Source organism: Mastacembelus armatus, chromosome 23 (genome assembly GCF_900324485.2).
Source record: "Mastacembelus armatus chromosome 23, fMasArm1.2, whole genome shotgun sequence".
Lineage (NCBI taxonomy): Eukaryota > Metazoa > Chordata > Actinopteri > Synbranchiformes > Mastacembelidae > Mastacembelus > Mastacembelus armatus.
The window spans coordinates 4,727,054-4,751,540 of NC_046655.1; the positions used below are offsets into that span (position 1 = coordinate 4,727,054).

At 40.1% G+C, this 24,487-nt stretch overlaps 1 protein-coding gene across 2 annotated transcripts; it reads right to left on the reverse strand.

The window, feature by feature from the left end:
• Positions 1 to 215: 215 nt before the first annotated feature.
• plxnc1 (plexin C1) lies at positions 216 to 21,837 on the reverse strand. 2 transcript variants are annotated; one of them, XM_026326343.2, is made up of 31 exons: positions 20,403 to 21,837; positions 19,739 to 19,864; positions 17,702 to 17,836; positions 17,468 to 17,568; positions 17,286 to 17,391; positions 17,038 to 17,203; positions 16,855 to 16,957; positions 16,592 to 16,667; positions 16,409 to 16,450; positions 16,168 to 16,295; positions 15,202 to 15,381; positions 14,188 to 14,296; positions 13,818 to 13,991; positions 13,567 to 13,734; positions 13,369 to 13,462; positions 13,157 to 13,258; positions 11,797 to 11,900; positions 11,642 to 11,683; positions 11,432 to 11,544; positions 10,966 to 11,164; positions 9,893 to 10,039; positions 5,794 to 5,962; positions 5,501 to 5,601; positions 4,391 to 4,466; positions 3,729 to 3,763; positions 3,530 to 3,625; positions 3,025 to 3,188; positions 2,715 to 2,862; positions 2,369 to 2,509; positions 2,209 to 2,283; positions 216 to 1,567 (listed from the first exon to the last, which is right to left on the reverse strand). In XM_026326343.2, exons 1-31 carry the CDS (start codon positions 21,411 to 21,413, stop codon positions 1,463 to 1,465), a joined length of 4,536 nt encoding a protein of 1,511 aa, XP_026182128.1. In that variant the 5' UTR covers positions 21,414 to 21,837; the 3' UTR covers positions 216 to 1,462. The 2 variants fall into 2 exon arrangements, with proteins under 2 accessions (XP_026182128.1, XP_026182127.1); XM_026326342.2 differs by having other exon boundaries at positions 11,432 to 11,556; positions 20,403 to 21,836.
• Positions 21,838 to 24,487: the final 2,650 nt, after the last annotated feature.

Below are 24,487 nucleotides of genomic sequence, written 5' to 3' on the forward strand. Positions count from 1 at the left end.
CAGCAACAGATCTGAGCACAAAGCGCAGCTGCGGATGAGCAGAGCCGCTGAGTGAAAGTCCATCCGCATGTTTTACACATCAGTACGGGCCAGCTAATTGAGGGCGGGGCCAACCATCAGCTGCCAGCGGGAATTCCCTTCAGAAGTCACCTTGCCTTCACCCCTGTTTGGGTTATGATTCAATGAATCATCCTGATAAATCAATGTCACAAGTGTTGAATAAAAGATATAGAGGTTTATACATTAAACAGATTGCTATACAAACTTTGGCTTTGTCTCCTTTCTCCTTGAAATATAAAATATTACAGAAATTATTAGATTCTGATCATATGATACAAAAAAAAAACAAAAAAACCAGCCTATTGCAGTTCAGGTCAGTGTCCACTAGATGGAGGTATTGTCCTCGCAAAATCATGTAGGTCTGTTTCAAAACAAGAGCAACTCCCAGAACCACAGAGCAGACACACAAAGGATAGCTTAAATGAATCACATGCAGAGCAACACAAGATTACTGGAGTTAGTTGAGATGATGTGTAGATCTGAGTACAGAACATCCACAAGTAAAAATGGAGGAACTGAATATCACCACCTGAATCATTTGGGTTCCACTGTGGGCTATTCTGGTCAATCCATGAAGTTACTGTAAATCCCCATTACTTCTTTACATATCACTGTTTGATATTCCTCATTATCTGTCACCCAGGATTGCGTAAAAACTGCCATTCTCTTATTTCAAAATGAGCTCCACCCTGTGGTTTTGACAACGGATATGCTCAGTTTTCAGCCATTTAGACCAGGAGAGACAAGACAAGCTGATCTCCTCCTCAGATGGCGACTTTAAAATGGCTTCATACTGATACAGTGCACAAAAATCATCTTCTCTCTAGACTTTGTAAACATTTACTTTTATATACATTTCAGTAAAAGGTTGCAAGCTGCAATGTGTACACATTATCTCATGCTTGATATACTGTTGCCCTCTGCTGGACTTCAAAATACCATTACCCATGTTCTTCATTTATAGAATTATTTGAGGTGAATATTTCTGTTTTTAATCCACCAGATGGATTTAGTTTGCCCAAAACCATCATTCACTCATTAAATAGGATTTAATGGAAATTTAAGCAATGGCATTTAAAATGTAATTACAGATAAGACTGGTTGTTGAAATGGCTTACTATATGCGGCTCACTTCAGTACCTTCAGCTGACCATAATCATGCTAAGTGTTTCTAACAGACGTCATGTCATGTCAGGGTGTCATGTCAAGACACATCAACCCTGGAGGACTAACGAAATAAAGGCGTAGCTGCTCCTTTCTGCTCCTCTGTTTTTAAGCTCACTAGCAGGGGATGATGCTAAAGTCTCCATGGTCCCCTCCTGACAACTTCAGAAGATCCTTCCTGTTGATGTGTCACTCATAGATTCACTGAGCTCATGCACATAAAGAAAAAGCAGGCATCTCAGTTCCAGGAGCAGCTCCTTAGTCCATCAAACAGGTTTTTAACATGTTGTAGTTGCTCTATCAGCTCAGTAGAGGCTCCATTCTGGTCCAGCTTCTCTTTTATCTGTGGAAAAAAAGAAGGCATTTTCAGTTACTCAGCAGTTTACAATCTGTTTTGTCTTTGAGAACAGAGAAGAGCAGCCCTCACATTAAGGTGCCACTTCATTTAAGAAGGTGAATTAGAGCTTCTTAAACAAGTTGAGTTCTTAGTTTTGTTCATGAACAGCTTTGCAGTGCTGACTATTTTAAAAAGTATAGCTGTCTGTTGTCAGACTGTTTCCTGTTCTGGTGTGCAACGGGAAAATCTCATTTCCTTTCCATGCAACATCTCATGTGACTGTTAGTTTGTCAAGTGAAGTCACTTCTGGTTATTGCGGCAACATCTCAGATGCATCCTAGCTCAGGTCAACAGCAAAAAAAATTGTTATAGTCTTTTCTGACAAAACCTGATCTGAAATCTCCTCAGACAGTTGACAGTTGATTAACCACAGGGACTTTACCGCAGGGTCCTGTCTCTACACAAACTGAAAAGCAAGCTAAAGATTCAAAGTAAACAAAAATAAAACCAAATGTAGCATTACCGTCATCATTCACAGCAGCACTGTGTTAAGGTTTAATTCTCCACTGATATCACCTTAAAACCAAAGTGACCTAGAACTACAATTAAAAGGTGTGTGAACTGATATTGAATAAATAAGTACTAACCTCTGTAAAGTATTTTTGGATATATTTGTAAAGCTCTCTGAGGGCTGTGGCTTCGTTGAATTCATTTTCATGTTTCTGAAATGAAAACATACAGTTATCCACTCATTGCTGACCTTCTCTGGGCCGCTTTTGGACATTTTTTTTTTACATTACGTTTTACCCTTGACTCCTCCTGCAGAAAGTCCTTAAATTCAGAGTGTGTGAAGGGGGACTGGTCTCTGATCTTCTTGTAGTAAGCCTTCACTTCCTGCCTGAACTTGGGAATGTCTTTAGCATAAAGGAGCTTGTTGGTGGGTGCATGCTGGAACACAAAAACAGAACCTCTGTGGGTAGATGCAGGATTAATACACTGTTCACAGGACTTCCTACGTGTTTTCCATAACATTTTGACCACCTGTTTAACACTGTGTACACAGGAGTCCATATGGGAGTTGGTTAGCACAAACTGTGCTGGCTGGATAACGTTGTGGCTGATTGGTGTATGAAACATGTGTCTTGTATGCTACCTTCCCCAGTGGAGTCTCACTGAGGGAGAAGGAGTCCATGAAGGCCTGAGCAATGACAGACAGGCAGCCATCCATATGTGGAGTCTTCTCTATGTCGAAAACAAACTGGGGGTTTTTCAGGATGTTGACCCAGAAGCGCAGAGGTAAACTGCAAGGCAGCACATGGACAAGCTATGAACAACAGGTGCAGGTTTATGATATGGACCACAGCAGACCTACTGCTGTAGGATCCCAGCACACGTTTAATGTTCTTTGACTTGTATAAAAACTTTTCTTCCTGTGTGCAGAGCTTTTGATGACCTAGTCATACCTATTGGTCTTCCAGATGTGCAGGACATCTGGGTCAGTGATTTTCATGTTGTCTGCCTGAGAGTCCAAGAAGTCAAAGAAGTATTTGACAGCAGGTGGTGCTTTGCTGTACGGCATCCCCCAGATAGACGTGAACAGGGTTTCCACAAACGAATGCACCGCCACCTTAGAAAGTGTCAACAGAGTAATGTTTTTTCTAGCTCAACAGCACACTGAATTACCATTGCTAAAGCACCTCAAAGCTAAACGATTTTTTTCCAAGTTTCATTTTGACTTTTATTTCCCTCATCCTTCACCAGCAGCCTTTGTAACATCACCTCAAAGTGACACCTGCTCTCTTTTCTGAGCTCAAAATAAAACTAATTTCACAGTACAATTTGCAAAAAAACTGCTTCCTTTACAACATTAACACTGCTGCTGGTGATAAAAAAAAATAGCCGCACAGGAGGCAGACTCTAGTGTCAGTGTGTTTAAGTTAAATGAGGTGCTGCAGTCGGCTGTCTTGCCTTGGTGGAAAGCAGCTTGGTGAGGTGCACTTCCTTGACTTTAAATTTCTTCCTCTCTGGGTTCCTACTTTGGTCCTTCACTACATCTGGATCGATCTGTTGTAAAGACAATGAGTTCATGTCAATCCAAGGTGATCTTCAATATCCTGTGAGAAAAATAAACTCATTTATTGATTCATTTCAGCAAACTGTCTCTTACCAAGTGGAAATATTTTCCAGAGAAGTTCTCATCATCTAGAAAAAAAAATGAACAGAAATGAATATTGATCATTAGCTGAAATGATTGACTTTCCTGTCATCTGTTGGTTGGTGCTTACAACTTGATTAGAGATGTAATATACAGCCCTTTTTAAAGAAGGGCTTTCAATCAAAATAGGCTATGTTCTTCTTTGTCTGCAACTGACCTTGGTCAATTTCTAAATGGTCTTAGCTTAAACTGGAAGGCTCGAGACATTTTAAAGACTTTATAGCACCTCTAAAAATGACAAGCACCCAAACTGAAGAGCAACAGCAAAGAAAAAAAAAAGCTCACCATCACCAACAGTGCCATTTTAAAGCCATGCTACTGCTGTAGCTGAAAACATTTTATTTTCCCCTACTGAACATTCATTTGTTCAGATATGCTGTGGTTCAAAGTCAGTTTCATATCAATGTTTGGGTTTTGGTCTATTAGCCTGAGGACATCACCTTTACAATTCATAGAGTAGAAAAAAATGGCAGATTAAAAATAAGTTGTAATTGGTTGTAATCCTAGTTGAGATCATTTTGAAATACATACAGGTAGAAAAGTCAAGAATGATGTTGAAATAATGAACTTGGTGGAAAGTAGGTAAATACATGACACTACAGTTTAACTCCTACCTTTCAGGCTTCCCTGTGGGCTCAGAGGAGGATGGGTTTTCTTAGAAAGCACTTTGATTGTTGCTCCATCAGAAACCTGCATGAATACAACACACACAGAGGTTCATCTTGAAATTTTACCTTCTAAATGTTCATGCAGCTGTTGATGAAAAGGACACAGCTGACTTCAAATGACTAACAGGATGAGATGACAGCAAACAACTTCTCAGAGCCTCTTCATTTCAGATACGTTACATTTCAAACTTGGTTACATTTCATGTGTTGCAATGCTTCAGTTATGCATCGGATATGCTTTCAGCTTTACCCCTCGCTGTGCTTCATTTGTGTTTGCACAGAAAAGGAAGCACTAGTTGCCCACAGAAATCCCCCAGAGTTTTGGATCTGTAGTGACCCAGATGTCTCCGCAGGTGGGGCCTGATTGTTCTATCAGTGTCAGTATATGTAGGTGGAGGAGAGGAGAGGACACCGGTGACACAGCAGGAGCCACCAGCCAGTGGTGGTCGAACCGATGTACATGTTAGTGTTAAACTGAAGAAAGATGTTTGGAACATGAGTTTGTTATGAAGCGATTAGTAGGTTTTATATTTAGCATAACCCCCCCCCCCCCTCCCCTCCCCTCTTTCTTTCAGTTTTAATTACAAAGTGAGACAGTGAAGAGCTTGGATAAAGGGACGGAGCCTGACGCACTTTTCCTCTGCTGTTTCTCTGGGGATTCTTGATTCTGAAAAGCAACTAATGTTAAATGCAGTGGTATAAAAAGTACAAGATGAAACTAAAACATAGTGACGTCAAACTACAAAGCAGCAGAAAGCACGAACATCTCAAAAAGGTACTGAAGTACACTACTTCAGTAAATGTACTTGGTTATTTTTCACTATTGGTTATTTACATTTTTTGGAAATTTTATGGCAGCCACCACAGAAAATGCCTGTGTGCATACTCTTTTCCTGGAGGTGGTAACATCATAATTATATTGTACCAGGTCTTCGATCATTTAACCAATATGCAACAGGCCATAGAGGAAGACAACTCAAACCGAAACTACAAAATTATGTAAGTGTGAGAGAAGTTGAGAGCCCTTGTCTACTTTTTAAAACTCCCATTTCTCACCTTGTAATGCTTGAGTGTGTTGAGCATTGTCACCTCTCCAAATACCTCTGAGCTCGAATCCACTTCCTCAACAGGAACAAAACATCCCCCCTTCTCATGCTCTGGTGGGAAACACAGAACACTTGAGACATCTTTGGAGGTTATTGATGAGTTAATACCAAACTGAAATTGCAAATATTTATATCGTTTAAACCATTTAAACTCTAGTGTTCATAGACTGGCTCTAGACTGTACTTTCTGATTGAAACAAAGTGGTGAGACTAAAGAAAATTAACCACTAGTCAGTTACTGACCGATACGAATATCTTTGAGGGCGCTGTTGTAGGAGAAACCAAACTTGGCCTTGAAGGTGGACAGAATTTTCTCTTTGACTTGCTCTACTGTGTCACAGCTGAGGGCGCTGACCTCCAGGGGCTCACTGACCTGTCCGTCACTGCCTACTGCAAACAGCACCTTCAGCTTCTGCAGACATAAACAAACATTTCATTCTTTGATGTGCAGTTTGTGTGAACCCGTGAAGACATATGTGAAAGGCGTGCACATGCACACAGCTGCTTGCATTTTTACTTGTGAAAAAGAAAAAAACACTACAAAAACCACTGATGTCAACCTCAATTTTTCCACCAACGCCTCATCAAAACAACAGTGATCTCTCATTCAGTGCTGGTAGCTGCAGGGATCTTTGAAGGAAGCTGTGGTTAATAGCCATATCTTATTCCCTTTCTGCAGTTTTGTGGGTAATTCTCACATGTTCTAATGGATGTTAAAGAGCAGCAACTTGAGATGGTGGTTTGTTCGATTAGATCAAACACTCATGGCTGCAGTGAGTCAAGTCACTGCTGCAGCAAAGAGAGATGGAAATGTGTAGGGAGGAAGTCCTGAAGATAAAACAAGTGCACTGGCAATAATTCAACTGACTGATTCGTAGTTGAGGGTTTTCACATATCAGAATACTGCACGTGATGTTTGTTTTACGTGCTTAAGTCTAGATTATATTCAGTATGCAGGTACAGAAATGTACCATGAAGAAATGCATGTGGCTTACTGTCAAACATGTGACTGCAGCTCCCCTCACTCTCATTTCCCTTAGCACTGTGAATTGTGGCCACAGCTATTTTCACCATTAAACAGCAGACAGACACATGGACACCTACTTCACACCATCTTCACCAGTGACCAAGACAAAACACAAATATAGTAACTGCTTATCTGATAAACTAAAACTGTTTCACCTTTGTCAGAAATTCTGTTCATGTACTACACCATCACTCATGGTACGAAGCTGAAAGAGAAAACAAATTCTCAGGAGTTTCAAATTATTCACTCACCACATGTAGCAGTCAGTGTGCCTTCAGACCACAGTGACATTGTCATATGAAACTGCAGTCACAGGTTAATCTGTTGCCCTTTACAGACCTTATGAACAGTAGTTTTATAAACTTCACTGTCAAACCAACAGATCTGAAAGATTTTCATTGAAAAATAAAGTCTAATATCAGTTTCACATTTATATACGTGCCAGCTCATGCTTGGCTACTGGCTCATAGTGTTCCATTCTCTCAGATTTAAAGATATTTAAAAGCCTTATAATTAAATAATGTGTCCATCCCTTATGGAGACTTTTTTTTTTACTAAAGCTGTGCAGTGAGCACAGAACAATGTGTTCTTCTGAAAGGGGAGCAGTATAAAGATGCAAAAAGTGCCTCCATTTAACATTTTAGATATGTTTTTCTCTATTGCTAAGCAAAGTAGTGGTTCACAACATCTGCTATAGGAAAAAATACTTCAAATCATTTTTAGGGGTCAGAATATAAGCATGCACATTTTAGTTTTGTATGTTTTTTACTGTAGTTCTACACTTATAAAAAATGTAACTCTGTATGCTCCAATATGTACAGTGTTTTAAAGAAAGCTTGCTCATACAGTATGTGGATTTCTTAATGTGTGTTCCACTTCCTGGAATAAGATGTTTTCGTCAAGACCGACTGAACTGCTGCTTCCTTAAACAGATTGTGTTTCAGGCTTCTCTTCATCAGAAGCAGCACATTAGGCTCAAAGGAAGCGTGTACGCAGTATCTCACTGCACTATTTCAATTTGACAACATCTTGTAGTTTCCTCTCAGGGATACATGCCAATGAACTGCAGCAGTTGTGCAAGTACTGGGTAAAAAAACTTTCACAATGTCAGCACCTTCATATACTAAGAATAGGTTTGTTACCATGCTGCATATATCACTATTTTCAAACATTCCACTCTCATTTTCAGTCAGCAGAATATTTCCTGTCAGTAGCCTAGATGGTACCCTTTTTTCAGTTTCACTTGAGTTGCCTTTAACTTTGCATAATAAATCCAAAGGTTAATGAACTGAAACATCTTAACAAAATGGCTATATGGTAGTGGGTTTAGTAATGTGATTTACAAATACTCTCCATAGGCTTTAGGTATTTCATGTTTGGACGTTTACAGCCACACACACTACAGTTAGGTCCATATATACTGGGGCAATGATAAGTTATTTTCCATTTGGCCTATGTACACTGCAGCAATGATTTTGAATTGAAATACTCCACATATATATGAGAAAAGTGAAGAGCTTCAGCTTTAATTCAGGGGTTTGACAGAGGTTTGGTGTAACCATTTAGAAATAACAACCATTTTTAAACAACCAGGGCTATTTTTAGTGGGGTGATGGGACAGATGGCTGACAAGCAGATAAAAGGTCTGGAGTTGGTTCTGAGTGTTACATTTGCATTTGGTAGCTGTTCACTGAAACACTCAACATGAGGTCCATGCAAGTGAAAGAGGTCATCATTAGGCTGAAAATAAAACAAATCATCAACCCTTTCAGAGAGATGGCAAAAATACTGGGACGAGCAAAACAACAATTTGGAACATTTTTCAAAAGAAGGACTTAACTGGCAACCTCAGCAACATCAAAATGCCATGAAGACCACAGAAGACAGCTAAAGTCGATGACTGCAAAATTCTGTCATTGGTGAAGAAAAACCCCTACATAGCATCTATCCAAGTCACCTGAGGAGGTAGGCGTGTCATTGCCAAAGTCTACAGTTGAGAGACAGCTTCATTAATATGAATACAGAGGCTTCACAATAAGGTGCAAACCACTGGTAGCACTCAACAACAGACAGGCCAGAAAACACCTAAAAAAAAAAAATCCTGCTCAGGTCTGGAATAATATTATTTGGACTGATGAAACCAAAATGAATCTGTACCAGAATGATGGAGAAGGAATGGAACAGCTCATGATCCTGTGGAACCAATTCCCAGTCTGGGTTTAGGAAGCAGACACCCTCTTTGCTTTTAGGGCTACACTTAAAACTTTTCTTTGTGACAAAGTTTATAGTTAGGGCTGGTTCAGATGATCATCCCTTAGTTATGCTGCCGTAGGCGTAGACCGCCTGAGGACTTCCCATCATGCAATGAGCTCCTTTCTCCTCTCCTCCCTCCTCACATGTATATGCCACCACTGAATGTCACTAACTTTGTGCTCTCTCTCCCTGTACCTTCTTCAGGTGTCCCTGGTCCTGGAGCTGTAAGTTGTTGATGTGCAGTTACTGTACTGGGCGTGGCACAATGCACATGTACTTGTCTTGAATTACATGAAGGGGTAGACAGGGGCTAAATCTTGTCAAAAACTGTGCACACACACGTGCACTAAGGTGTTTTTTTTCCTGTTTGCTGCATGCTGGGTAATGGTAAAATATTAAAACTGTCTAGATTATTATTAAATACATCTTCACTTTACTGTTTATACCTAAAACTTTGCATAATAATATATATTTGTGATTTTGTCAGGAACTAGTTCAGAACTTCTCTTCTGTACAGAATCCAGAAGTAGTTTATCAGCATATTGGAAACAGCAGTACGGCAGTCAGTGAAGCCGTGTCAAGCTTTTTGCTTTGTGTGTTAAAAATGGCCTTCAAATACTTGGAGGAGGATGTGGTTCGAAATACACCACTGTGACAAACAGTTGCCATGGTCACAATGTTACTAAAACCCAGGCAAGTTTTTTTTGTAATAACGAAAAATGAATATTAAATTGAGCCAGAATTTGTAAATTGAATCATAGCATTGTATCGCCAGGACTAAGATGACTGTGTTTATGTTTAGACATAGAATTAAGTAAGCACAGTTTTGTTCTTACCATACCGACAGACCAATGCTAAGAAATGGGAAGTGGTAAGTAGTGCTTCCCCATGTTCCAGTATTGCAGGCTAACCTGTGGTACTGACACAGTAATATATCAATGTACAGCAGTCTGAAGTTATTCTTTGAGCATGAAGTAAGTGAATGAGCATTAACAAAATAACCTCTTGCTTGAAATCAAGTAATTGGCTGCAGTGTAAAATGTAAAGACTTTGTGTGTATACCAGAGTGTTGAAGTCGGGAGCCTGCCACAGCAGCCAGTCTTCACTGAGTGTATACAGAGCTTTTTCTGTCACACAGTCCACAGGTCCTTTGGCAATATGCTGCGTAAGAGCGTTCACCATTAGGAAAAGATGCTGTCCAACACTTTCCTGTACAACATCAGAAACAGGAAGTCAGTCAGTCATACAAGGCCCAGAAGCTTTGGTAAGTCTGCAGATTTAGAGGCATCAACCAGTTGGGTCAGTAACAAATGAGGCAGGTTTATTGATCACTGTCTCATGGGATGGTACGAGATACTAAACTACAAAATAGTAACAAAAGTGAGTCCTCTAACTGTACAACAGCTGTAACCATGACAATGTACATGTATGCAGAAGTGGTTTAAAGAGTGGTTGACTGACTTTAAATAGGCTGCAGAATCTTTACAGAAATACTCTAACGGGTCATGGATGATTTAAATTCTACCACAGTACCAAAATGGAGGAATGTAACCTGTAACACAGAATAACACATTTGAAGGAGAATAAATCAATTCCCTCCTCCTGCATAGTACAAATGGTACACACAGTGCACTGTCCGTGCACAGTTAATTGTGACATAACTAGGAAAGCCTCAGTAACAACTTTAACCACATTCTTGTATAGTATACACGTTGTTAAACCCTTTAGTTTTAACACTTACACTCTTGATGCATGTTATGCTGACATATATAATATGTTAACTAACACAAAGCTGAGTAACTAAAGACAAGAGTAAGAGTTACTAAGGTAAGACTGATTGGCTTCTGTAAGTCTGTACTTGCACACAACAGTGCTTTGAGTTAAAGGCAATAATCAGTGTGCTAACATACCATAATGCTAATATGTTAACCAGGAGTTAAGTTTCTGGTTATGTACATGTAGTTTTTTTTTTTTTTGTTAGTTTTGTTTTCATTATAAAGTTATTGTACTTTTCAGTGTTGATTCAAATGGTAAACAGACAGCACCAACCACACAGCCATGCCACTAGTATGGCCAGAAGCAGTTATGTAATAAAACACAACGTCAAAGAGTACAAGAGATATTGAGCAACAAACCCGGAGGAAGCCATAAAGGCATATGGACATCCAGTTGGTCAGCAGTTTCTCCACTGTGGACTCTGTGCGTCGCAGCAACAGCTTTGGCTGAGCGTTGCTGCTTTGCTGCATCAGGGCCTTCAGCAAAACCTCCATCACCTCTGTCAGGTACAACAAATTGCTGTGAAGCGCTACAGTCAATAAAGATGCCAATGTACACCTGAAACAGGAAAGAACAAAATGTGAGCTTGAGCACAATATAAACAACAAGGAGAAGTCAATGTCCTGCTGAATGAATCGCTGAATGAAAAGGAGAATGGACAAGAGAATAAGCAGACTCATAAAAGAACCATGAGTAAAAATGGAAGGGGAAGAATATTAAAAAAAAAAAAAACAGACCATAATATGCAAAAAACATTTACAAACAGTTACAAAACATTTATTGCATCATGCACATAAACAGACTTCCATAAATAAACAAACTGACTTGTCTTTGATTGTGAAGCTCTTCTGCTGCTCCAGAGCGTGCACCATAGATGTGAGGAACAGCTGGTCCTGGATCAGCCTGGACAAGCCCTGGCAACACTCGTCAAGCTGGACCTTAACCACATCCTGATCTCAGGTCAGATATAACAATACATCACTGACTTATCACTGTCATCTTGTGCAAACATCTACACCTGGTGTCAAACCTTACCTGACCAATGTCTTTGATACACATTTTCATCAAAGAGTCACTCTGGGGAAACAGTAGCAAAAGGGCCCAGTCAGCACTGTTTATCTGGCAGCAAAGGTGTATTTGAAAGTTCAAGTCAGATATGAACATTTGATTTCTTTCTGCCTCCACTGTACCTCAGGAAAAAAGATTCTGGAGGCGAAGTGTTTGTAGTCCAGGAAAGGAATTGCTCCAACATTTTCTATCAGTTCAGCTTTCTCTGTCTGCAGATCCACAAAACCTGCAGAGAACAATTCAGTTTGTTGGTTTGAGTGACACTACATATCACCTGCCATGGCTGAAGGAAGCATGTTAAACACCACGTCTACTCAAGCAAAACAGTACAAAGAATATAGCAGCTTATGTAGTTTGCATTCTGACTCTGAAAGTCAAATTAAAAGGCAATGATCAGTTGGCAGGTCACAGATGACAGAAGAGGTTATTTTTTGGACTCTCAGAACATCAGCATTTTCTTGCATATAGAGCGACAACTGAATTTGTCGTGTTTAACAAGCTTCAGTCAAACAATGACTTTGCTGTTTCTGGTCAAGGTCTTATTAAAGCTGCACCCCCATTGCAGGCTGATAAATGTAACAGAAACAAACACTTATAAAAGTCGCATTACTTTATCATTTCACATATTGCAATGTGCAAACTGAGAGTCCTACAATAAATTCTGACTGAGCTGCAAAGTTTACAAATGTTCCAAAATGTTCCAAACGTGTGGCTTTGATTTGTAGTTTTAGTACAGAGTGAAAAATATGATCTGATGAGAGAATGAACTGCAACATGGTAACAAATAATATTATGTTAGAAATGTAATGTCAATGTTAAAATAATTAAATGAACTTACAAATTATTAATAACTTTTAAAGCCCTGTCAAATGTATTTAAGATTCAAATGATTGGATGTGATGTTTGAAGGACCTGTGGAAGCTCTGACAAGTTTGAGATCAGAAAAAGGAACCAGTTCAGAAAAAGGAAGTGTATTGTATGTGGGTCAGTGAACTGGAGACTGCACAGTGTGTGACTAATACGATCAGATATGATTTCCATAATTTGTAATTGCAAAGTGGGACCCAGAAGAGGTGAATTCCAACACTAATATTAAATACATATATGGTAATAGCTGTTATCTAAAGAGTTTTGCGAGATCAGAACAAACAGTGAAAACTGTAATGCTGCTAATACTGTAAAGCTACTTGCACTGCAGTGCTATAACCCATAGAAAAATGAGAGTTTTATATAAAAATAGGACTGCATTTATCCACAAGGGCCGATGAATATTTTGTGGAAGTTTTTAAAACTGAAATGTGTCAGAAAAATGGTAGAGAACACATCAAGACAAAGCTCACATGAAATATAATGTCTGAGGTTTACCCTGGCCACGTTCTTAGTTTACATTAACATGACAGTATGCTAACACTTTGTCACTGCTTTACATTTGGGCTGTTTTCTTATGCTGCTCAACATGCATTATGAGACTGTGTGACTGACCCTGTCTGATGTCATTTCTGATTTCAAGCTCAAGGTCCTCCATTATCCTGTTCATCTTAGCAGTAAGCTGCTTCTGCTGGCCTCGGTAGAAAATTAGCACCACTGGAGGAAAAAAAACAAAACACATAAAGAATAATATTGTCTCGCTATTAAAATTAGTTAAGGCTGATAGTAAAACAAGCTGGGTCAAACCACTCAATTTAAATATTTACCAACAACAATGCAGGGGATCAGCAGAAGGAGCAGCATCACCAGCAAAGGAGATGATGCATTTTGCAGTTTTTCTGTCTTGTCACCATATTTTATCTGTAAAAAAAGCAATAATCACTATACTTAACTTAATGCAGGGAGAATGAACATGTTTATTACTTAGCAAAAAAGAAAGGTGGTTTATTATAAAAAAGATTTACAATTAAATGCTGCAATTTAACATCTGGAACTTGATGAATTGCACAGATGTAGATTTCAGTCTTGTTATTTGTTTCTTTGGCCTCCAGGATGCAGGGGTACTGTTTTTCCTGCAGAACACCCCATACTGACAACTCTGCTGTTGTCATGTTCAGTTTGTCTGCCTTTTTCTGAAACAACAACAGAAGAAGATGCTGAACTTTTATGGATTCATGTCAAGTATATGTGCATGTGAGATAAAAACATGTATTACCTCTATAATGATGTGCACGTTGTCTCCTTTCTTTGTGGATGTGAAGTGAGTAAACTCAGGGTCTGGATGGTAGGTTATTTTAGTGGAACAGGCCAAGGTTTCATTGGCTACTTTCACAGACACAGTAGAAACTTCCTGAGTGTGTTGAGCTGCAGGTGTGTCGTAGGTGAGACTCTGCAGTGAATTAAAGAAACGTCTTGTGTTATGGTCATATGACATCTGTGTACGGCTGATGATGACAGTGACCTGCTAAACTGGTAATGTAACGTGACACGACTGACAATGACATGGCACAGAGGCAGAATAACATGATGGAACATGACAATCGATGTAAGAAAACACTACAATGGGACACTGTGGGCAGACCCACCTCAGAGCTGGTGTTTCTGGGAGGACTGACTTGCTGCGGGGCGTGGCCGTGTACGAGCCCTTCCACAAACTCCAGGTGGGATCCCATTACTGTGATTCTCCTCTTCCCACTACAGGACACGGAGCAGCAGCCAATCAGAGAAGAGGATCTCAAATACTTAAGCTACATTTTGGTGAGACCATGTTAACTTGGTGATGGAATAATGGCAACCAGTGATAATCACCAACTAAATGAACAAGTCACAAAAAACCCTAAAATAAGCCATTTACCATAATGTTTCCATTGACATACGTTGTCATAAAACTGGCAACACTTTTTAAATGGTGACAAACCATAATTGAAGTTATATGTGAACAGTCATACTTGTGAAATGTTATAAAACCAACTATGTTAGTTATCATGTCTTTGAAAGCCATGTTTCTTTTAAGGTGCAAAAAAGGCAGAAGTGGCACTTTCAGTTGTTTCATCTAAAAAGGGAAGTGGTCTTTAAGGCAAACGACTGTTTGTGGGAAGTGACTATCTTAACCCATTGGATGACCCTCAACCTCTAACTGGTCCTCAGTTACTAACACTGTTTCCTAGCATAAGTTTCAGCAACATCCACATAAGATAGTGACGAAGCACTGGGGGTTGATCCAACTTAAGTCTTTACTGCACTTTGAGGCAGTTGTCAGTGTTTATGTTTAGTGTGTCTAAATCATTTGCAGTGTCAAAGGTTAAAATCAAATTCTCATATCAGCTATAATTACTTGATATGATCACAGTAAATAGATGACTTTATGTTTGTCTATAATTAAAACATATTTCCTGTGTTGCCTCTTCAGTGTTATGTGCTGCAGAAGCTGATTTTAGTGATGGTCCTGTCTGTTCATAAACATTATTGTGCTGTCATACTGTTGATTAGGTGATGATTTACCAATGACAACAGGATACATGGGTCACTTTTATATTGTGTGTTGAGTGTTTTGCTGAAAGACACTTTCCAAGTACCAAGTACCAACAATCCAAACATACCTGACCCAGGAGCTGCTTGGTTCAATTTTGGTGCAGGATGGTGATGACTGGTAGGTGAGTTTGGCATTGCCATGGCAACTCCCATCTGGGAGAACAGCACATACAGTGACCTCACCTTTATTATCTGCACTGGGAACGTGGAACGTGAGGCTCACACCTGTGTTGTTCCACACAGGAGATCTGATCAGAGCACAGAGAGAAACCAGTTAATGTGTTGGACAGAGATCTGCTTTTCTATAGCTGATTTATTATGAAACACTAAGAACAATGACATGTAGAGCAGCATCATCCACTTCACATAATCTAATCTGAACAATTTTATTGCTATTACATAACATAAACTACAGATGCACCAATTGACTGGTTTTGTTGTTAAAGTTATTCTGCCGTGAGAGCATCCTGTAATGTTTAATAATTTCTTTTTTTACAAAATAAAACATTTCACTGAAGAAAATATTTCTGTATAGGCTTTCATTACAGTTCTTAGCAGAATTAGCAAAAAAATCTGAATTGGCAGGTCACACTGAAATCGGCCAAGAAAATTGCAATCGGTGCATCTCTGATATAAACAGTAACAACGGATTAAATGAAGAATGTTTTAACATTTCTGCATAAAAAGTTGGAAAACTCCTAAAGCCAACTAAAAAAGAACATGTGACAAAGTATTACTGTTCAGTCTGAACGTTAAAGGGAAATGCCACACACTTCAATGTTAAGACTTTGTCTAAGCTAAAAACTGAACAGCTGACAAAGCAGCAGCTGCTCCACTGATGATCAGTGTTTCTGACTCTGGAGCTTTAACCCTGAAAATCAAACTGCAGCACCAAAGGGAAGTTTATCATCCAGGTCTGCTAACATGTGTCAACCACAGTGGAAGCCTCATGTTAGTGAACTAACACAAACCTCACACACAGTCTCACCCATTAGGTCATAAACATAATCCTAGTGGCCTGTAAACAGACTCACTCTTGTGCAGTGCAGGCAGCCTGGATCCTCACTCTGGTCACATCACTCAGGTTGTGACCTGACAACACTGCATGGTTCCTGCCGTAGAAAGACACCACACTGGGAGTGATGGAGGAGACCTCTGGCCTCTGCCAGTAAAACACAGAGATAATCATTGTTAATCTATGACCTTCTGACCTCTACTGAATGTGAATGAGCTGAGCTTCAGAGGACAAATCTGTGAGTTGAGGTTCGGACTCACGGGAAAACCGATGCCTGACTCCATCACTTGGCAAACACTGAGCTGCAGGAGGAAGCAGGGGGAGGACATTCAGCAGGGTTCATCACATTCACTGGAGAACTTGGAAACATATGCACATGTACAACATGTATGATGACTGGAAAAGCCTATGTTAGATAACAACATAACAACATGCATAATTACATCTGTCTCTCCTGGATTAGCCCAGAAACAGCTGTTGCTCCTCCAGCTACATCCAGACTTGATACACCGCTGACACCTGAAGAGGAAACAAATCACATCACGTTTGGTGTCGACATCACCACCAATAAACCACTAAAAGTTTGGATCACGACGACCTGGTGCAGCACAGCACAGTGATATTTGCTTCCTGGTGATGAAACTACAAGAACTATGTCAACAAGTGTCCACAGACAGTTGTGAACAGAAAATGTTCATGGACTTACAAGACAGAACTTGGTGGTCCCCTGATGTCAGAGCAGTCGGTCAGATCCAGCTGTTCCAACAACTCCACTGTCCCCAATCTAATCCTAACTCGGACATCCAGGCCTGGTAAGTGAAGGTCAGAGGCTTCAGAGGATGAATTTACAGAGGTCACTGGATTACTGGATTATTTTAAAGTCACTGACCTTCAGCAGGAAGTGTGCTGTTTGTGAGGATGCAGGTGCATTGTGGGAACTGCGGGTGAGTGTTACTCCCCTTACACAGCTCTCTGGAACTTGTGGAGAGTTGACAGTTGAAGTTAGACAGCCCCTCCTGGCTCACAGTCACGTGCATCTGGACATTTACTGTGATCTGAGAAAGGATGTGAGTGTTTAAAGGAGAAATAACCAGCAGACACAACTGGTTAGAGATAAAGCTTGTATTTAACCTGCACCTGGCCTGCAGGGTCCTTTACAACTTTGAAGGAAACCATTCTCTGATGAGAGACATCAGGAATGGATAACCAGTCTGAGTCCTTGCAGTCATCTTCAAATGTGCATCTAGAAGAAGAAAAAGATGTTAGGACCAAGACTATGACAGTTTGGAGATGTCAGCTGCACATGTTGTTTCACTGACCTTTTTTTAGAGCCACACCAGACACACAACGGATCCTGTGCAGACCAACACTCCTGCACATTGGTGTATGTGCTGCACTTTGACACGGGCACACGCATCATCTAGATCAAAACCCAAACATTTAGCAAGACTTTGAAATACAGGACACACATGTGGCCCTGAGGTATTTAAAAGAAAGTATTCACAGTCTCCTAGTGTTCAGTCTTACACGTCTTACATGGACAAAGCACCGACCTGGTTTCGAAATGGCACGTACACATGTTTACGATCCACTTGATCCAGCTGTAATTTGGGAAAGACGTGGCGGTCGTCGTCGGCCCTGTAGAGCACCCTGGGACAGGTGGTCTGATAGTTCTTGTCCACAGCAAGCTGACAACAACAACAACACAGCTTTGTTATGTTTCTGAGAGACTTAACTGCTGTGTTACTAAATGTCTCAGCAAATAGTTTCTCACCCATTGATTCATCAGTTAATGACATTTGAATTTATGTTGAAAAGTCAACAGACTCTACTGTTATTAAACTTAAAGCACAGAATGGTAGGTATAGATAGAGCTGCTCTACAAGATGAGGACTCTGCCTGCAGCATGTTTTTTTTAAACTGAGATATTAATTGAAATACACAGGTCAGGTGGTTTAGGACAAACATAGTATTGAAGAGGAAGATAGAGAGAAGTGTGTGTGTGTGTGTGTGAGAGACTTTACTTCCTGTGGAGATCAGCTGTCTGCATCAGTCTCTCCTCCTCAGTCAGTGTCAGTAAATACTCTGACAGCAGCTTTCAGTCACTTTGCTTGCCAGTTCTGACTGTCCAATAAAAAAATAACTGTTGATATTTGTGCACTGCTCGAAAACACTACCCTTTCATTATGTTCAGGATGAAAACATCCACTGATCAAAATTACTAAATGTTTAAAAAAATTCCAGGATTTTAACTCTTTAAATGCCAATTTCGTAAGTGATGTCAGATTTTTTTAACATTTAGCAGTTTTGACCAGAACTGAAGTTGATTAACAGACTTATGCAAAAAAAGTTTAAGAACATATTTATCTGATATATTTTAGTGGGTGTTCTCATCCTGAACATAATGAAAGGGTAGTGAATTTGCCCACAGTGTATTATTGACCTATGGAAATTTTTAAATCATATTTCCAAAATTTATGTCAAATTGAGGTTTATCACCAAAAATCATTCCATTAGCTGAAATATAGTGAAAGTTATGGCCAAATTAAGAGTGAAAAATGACCCTTGGTGGATGAAAACATCCTGAACAGCACATAAGGGTTAAAGTAAAAGTGCCTTTCAGTCTGCGTGCATGTGGGTCCTGCTTCTGCTCGACTGTCAACTCTGACAGAAAGAGAATAAAAGACGGTGGTATGGTGGGTAGGGTCTATAGGTCAGGGGCCAACTTCTGCCACAAGTTTGGGCACCTGTGTCACTTAACAGCCCTTTACACACCCATGCTGACAGGGAACCAACTGTCCCACCACACGACATGCCACATCACGTTTCATTGTATAAGACCACAGAGATGTGAAAGACTGACTGATGGGTGTAGTGAGGTTTCATTATTTGCTCATTTCTGTTTTTTGCTCAAAGATTATACAACTTGGACAATATTTCAGAAATAAGCATTTGGAATTAATTAAATAATTCAAAACAATGAATTTGGTGAACTTTGCATGAGATAAACTACTGTGACTAAAAGAGGTTCACTATCAAGTGTCTCAGACTTCTGTTCAATTCTTTAGTCATATCAGTGTGTATGAAAAGCATCTGCAGATGTCACTGTGTTGTGCAGGCGATGGAAAGATAGAAGATGGTGTGATGGAGAAGTGGCAGAGAAAATAAAGTGAATACCAGGAAACTGACCATAAACACAAGAGTCATGTAATATTAGATGTAATTCTCCGGCGTTACTAGAAGATTCTATGAAGAGTTTAAAAAAGAAATGTCAAATTGCCAACGCCTCCTGTAACTTCTTATCAAATACATTTACATTATGTGTCTGTCCCATGTAAAGTTAGAAAGGACAGTGATACTTTGAAAATACATACTCTGTGGTTTTGCCAGTTTTATTAGTTATGTAGAATGAATCTACAAATTGGCCACTGAAAAAAAAATTCCACATCACTTTGACTTTCAGTGAATGTATTGATACTTATTTATATCACAAAACAGCTCTTGATGGACTATATCACTTGGAATATTGAAATCCCAATTACCATAAAAAGAATTCATATCAATACTATTTTAATAATATTAACACACACCTTAATGAGCTGTCCATCTGCTGTCCCAATGAAGAAAACCATCCAGGCCTTCTGCCTCACTGCCAGCACAGAGCTCATGTTGTTCTGCCTGAAGAAGAGCACGGCCTTTGGCTTCAGGCTCTTTGGCTGAAAAACAAACAGCGAACATCAGGTAACAGATATTTCTGGATACCTGAAGATCTAAATTTGAAGCACTGGGTGTAGCTGATAAACTCCACTAAAGGTTGAACTAAGTCCTGATACGTCATCAAGTCATTTATGTTCATTTAGTTTTCTTTTGTCATTTTACATTTATTTTATCCTTCACATGGTGTCAGCTAATTGTTCATGTTGGCACACATCTCTATTAATTTAACATCAACAATAATCATAATAATAATTTCCATATTGTTTCTGTCTGATTTTCAGGTCCTACAGCTGAAGCCACAGTTCATCCAGCTGGTCTGCTGACTGTAAATAACAACAGGGCTGGACATGATTTAAAAATAAAATCAATGTCATTTAACAAACTGTGTCATAAATGGTGAGACTGTGTCAGTGAAATAAGCTCGTTTGTCATGTTTCTACCTTGTGAACCAGCAGCAATGAGCAGAGATGAAACTGATGCAACAGGTGAAAACATCCGATCACTCACAAACTGAATATTTCTAACAGAGCGACCCACCTCAGGTTTTGATCTTTCAGGACAGGAACCGCTACAGAAGTCAGGATCATTATTCGTCTGTCCGGTGTCATCCAGGCTGATGTCAAACACCACCAGCTCGGTGTTGGTTTGCTCTCCGTTCACACTGAACACTCCGCTCCACAGCACCGGTGGCCCGCCCGGGATCACGGAGGAGGCCAGGAGTCTGCTGCTGACACCACCAGCACCAGGGACGATGAGAGTCGCGCCCCGCAGCGAGTCGAAAGTCTGCTCCTTCTGTTCTTCGGCCTTCAGCCAAATAAGACGGACTTTGTTGTTTTTAGGGCCTGACGGCAGGTTGGAGAGCAGATATGTGACTGAACTGATCTGGAATCCGTCCACAAAGTCCACAGCACCTTTTCCTTCGATCCAAGGCGTTTTATTGCTGCCAGAGACGGAAAATATACCTCCCGTCCCTCTGTCATCTGTATTATGAAGGTTGACAGTCTTGGAGTCGGAGCCGCAGCTGCTCTTTTCGGGACCGGTTTGGTTTTGCTGTATCGCGGTCAGAATGTAAGTTTTGGTCCGGGTTGGAGTTTTCACCAAGATCGCGACGGACGCGTCGCTGCGCTTCAATGGTCCCACCTGGATGTGTTCTCTGTAGAGCAGGTTGGAGATGTTCTTCAGGTCCAGCACCTCGCAGTAAGCGCAGCCGCCTGTGTCTCCGCAGGTGATCAGAGTCTGATTCTCAACAAACGGCAGCAACAGGTTGACGCCGAAAGTTGTGTCCCACTTAGACTGATCAGAAACCCGGCAAAACTGAACTTCCTCGATCTTTTTCGAACCGTTCAAGATCCCTCTCTGGCTCAGACTCTGTACCAGGGTCAGGTCGTGGTTCAGCTGGTACAGGTTCTCCTCTGTCGCGATGAAAACCGTGTTGGAGGCCACGGCGAAGTGGCGGAGGTCTCCATCAAAAGTGAAGCCTCCATCCTCCCCCCGACACCGACCAGCGTGTCCCCAGAGAAGAAGAAGCAGAGCAGGCAGCGGGAGCATTTTCTAGCAGCGGTGGCAGCTTGAACTGGGAGTCACTCACTGACACTGACGACCTTCATGGCCTCCGCTCTCCGCCCGTGTCACTCAGGTCGTGCGTAAAAGCGCAGTGCGCCTCTGCTGAAAAGAGAAGTGCTGAGAATGGGAGGGAGCGCGCGCTGACATGTTCGTTATTTCGGAGACATCAGGATTTTACAGCTTCACTGTTTTCACTCAGCTGGAACTGATTATTCCGCCTCCATTAATCTATAACGTTACAGTCAGCGGACTGTTCAGATAAACAACAGGCCAGTCGACATCTGCCAACACTCCCGATCCATCATTTAAAGGAATCTGACAGTGATTCGTGTCGCTGATTCTTATCCAGCAGCTAAAAGTCACTGAGCTGATGGTGATCTGCAGGCAGCTGATGTTAAAGTCAGAAACAAAGCAAACCAACCTCATCACTGCAACATGTCACACTACATGTCCAATCCACAGCAGGGCAGACATCAGATCTAGTGGCGTCTGGCTAACATCTAGTGTCAGCTTTGGGAAGTGCTTCTTGTTGTTGGGATGCACAGACTGTCAGTGAGTAAACAGGTGAATGAAAAGCTCTTATTTTGTAAATGCAAACACTGCACTGACTGTGACAATCAGACAGAGTCGACAAAATAAGACTCAACTTTCCCCGAGATCAACATTTCTCAGTGACAGAATATTAAATCATGTCAGTTTGATGTTTGAACAAGTCAGTTCATATTTAAATGATTCAATATGAATCAATATTTATCCAAACTGAACAGCAGCGATTCAAGACCGGACAGTTTTTTACCCAGCCATAATGAAAGTAAAGAGAAATCCATTAAATCAGAGATAACAGTTTTTTCTTCACCAGCATAAGACACAATGTATTTTTCAATCGGTCAATGGGAAAACAAAGTGCTGAGTCAGCACAGAGAGAACAGCCACATAGAGGATGTAGGATATAGGCTACTTCTACACCGTAAACACTTTGTTAAATAAATAACACAGTAACTTACTGGAAACAAGTTATTATTCTTTTATTTTATGTGTAAAATAAAATAAAAAACATACAAATAAAAGAATAATTAGCTCTAACATTAAACATTAACGTTAGTCATCCAATCCTGAATAAAATGATTCAAATGAAAGCAAACAGCAGTTAAATGTCTTGAAAACAGCCCATAAATCTAAAGTTAGCGTTTGTTAACGAATGTGATTGAAACATGTCAGATATAACCTGAAGCTAATTCCTGCCATGGTCTCCTGTTATATCTGTTAGATAAGTCTTAATACAGCTGAAATGAAAGTTTCCCAATGTTAAAACTCACCATAAGTAAAACTCAGCATTGAAATGAAGGCAACTCTTTTATTTCAAGTTGGAGCTTTGGGTTAATTTTATGCTCAATCAGATTTAGATTGTATTTAGATTTACAGTAACTTTAACATTTTCCCAGAATGCACTAGAAAACTACAGTAACATACTGTAAAGTGCTAAAGCAGAATGCAGTAATAATGTTGTGGTAACAAGAAAATTACAGTAACATACTGTATACAGCTTAAACACAGTACAAACTGTTGAATACAGTAATATTACTGTAAAAACAAGAGAATAATTTTAGTGTGTTTCTGTTTAAAGACTCTGCACAGCCACATCATCATAAAACACATATTATTGAGACTCAATGACTAAACTCATGTAGAAAATCCAAATAATAGAAAAATACCTTAGCGGGTCCACAAAGGAGTCGGCTGCCCTCTTGTGGTTGAGCTGAAACATCGTTTAAAGCCTGAGCTGCTGGAGATGAGCAGCTTAGTGGCCTGAAGATGAAAAGTCCCTTCACTTTCTGACCGTGACTTTGTCCAGTTTGTGTCTTCCTGTGGAGAAACTTTGTGTTTCCCAGTGTGTTGTTGTTTCTAACATGGAGGCCCAGGCGTTTCCAGGCTCTACTCTGACAGCCTGCTCTGTTTCCCATTTGTACTTCGTTGATGTAGCAGGTGAGACACAGGTGTGCTGATTGGTGTGACGCACTGTTACGCTTTTGCTCGTTACGTCACACGTCTGTACGGAAACTGGTCACGTGGTCAGACGCTATGGCAGTATGGTGTTGAAACTTCAGCTGAGAACAACTGAATGGGAGAACATTTATTTACATTCAGTTATTTTTCTTCTGTTGACAGAGAAGAAACCCAACTTCACCTTTACCAACAGTGTCTGTTACTTTATTCTGACCTTTCCACACCTTAGACAGCTCTCACTAATGACATGCTGCTGTCTGGACTCATTTGACTCTTCATATGAAATCACACACAGTATGGACTGGAGCTACATACTATGGCAAGACAAAGTTTGGAAACACCAAGACGTTATTGGACGTTCACATTGAAACGTATAAAAATGAACAGCAAAACACAAACATTATGTTTTTTCACACGTCTGTTACAAATGAATCATTAGATAAACCATCTAAAACAGGGGTATTCAACTAAAATTTAAAGAGGTCGTTAGAGAAAATTTCTTGAAGCAAAGGTCCGGAAGATCATGTCTAACTAGTTAGTGTGATATATATTTAAGTAGCCTAGTAGTTTTATCAACATCTGCATGTAATCAATACCTGACTGTCAAATCAAATGAATTCAGTACAATTCAAAAACTTTCTGACAATATTTATTGTCATGTAACATACAACTGAACATATATGTATGGCTGTATAATGTTCTCTCATTAACTATGTTCTCGCTCTTTCTCCGTCTCACTTTACAGTTTCTCTCCCTTTGTTTTCTACATGTATCGCTCTCTTTCTTTTTCTCTGTACTGTCTTTTCATGCAGTGTTGCCAACTCGTCAGTAAGGAAAGTAGCTATTGGCTGTCCTAAAAGTCGCTAGAAGTCGCTGAATGACGTCATCGTGTGATTTGCATAATGTCCATGGCACATGCTGTAATTGTGATAGACGCTTTTGCCAACTTCAGAAATGGAAAGTAAGAGACAATTGTGATTCTTTATAAGAAATAAGGGACAGAATAAGGGACACTCAAAATATTTGTACTGTGCCATATAATGTAGCATGACGGC

Excerpts from the sequence above, each read along its gene's own strand:
- plxnc1 (XM_026326342.2), bottom strand. The coding sequence starts at position 21,413 with ATGCTCCCGCTGCCTGCTCTGCTTCTTCTTCTCTGGGGACACGCTGGT. Across the intron at positions 3,626-3,728 it reads CTGGAAAATATTTCCACTTG|ATCGATCCAGATGTAGTGAA; the intron begins GTAAGAGACAGT and ends TCTTTACAACAG. Across the intron at positions 3,189-3,529 it reads CCAAGCTGCTTTCCACCAAG|GTGGCGGTGCATTCGTTTGT; the intron begins GCAAGACAGCCG and ends ACACTTTCTAAG.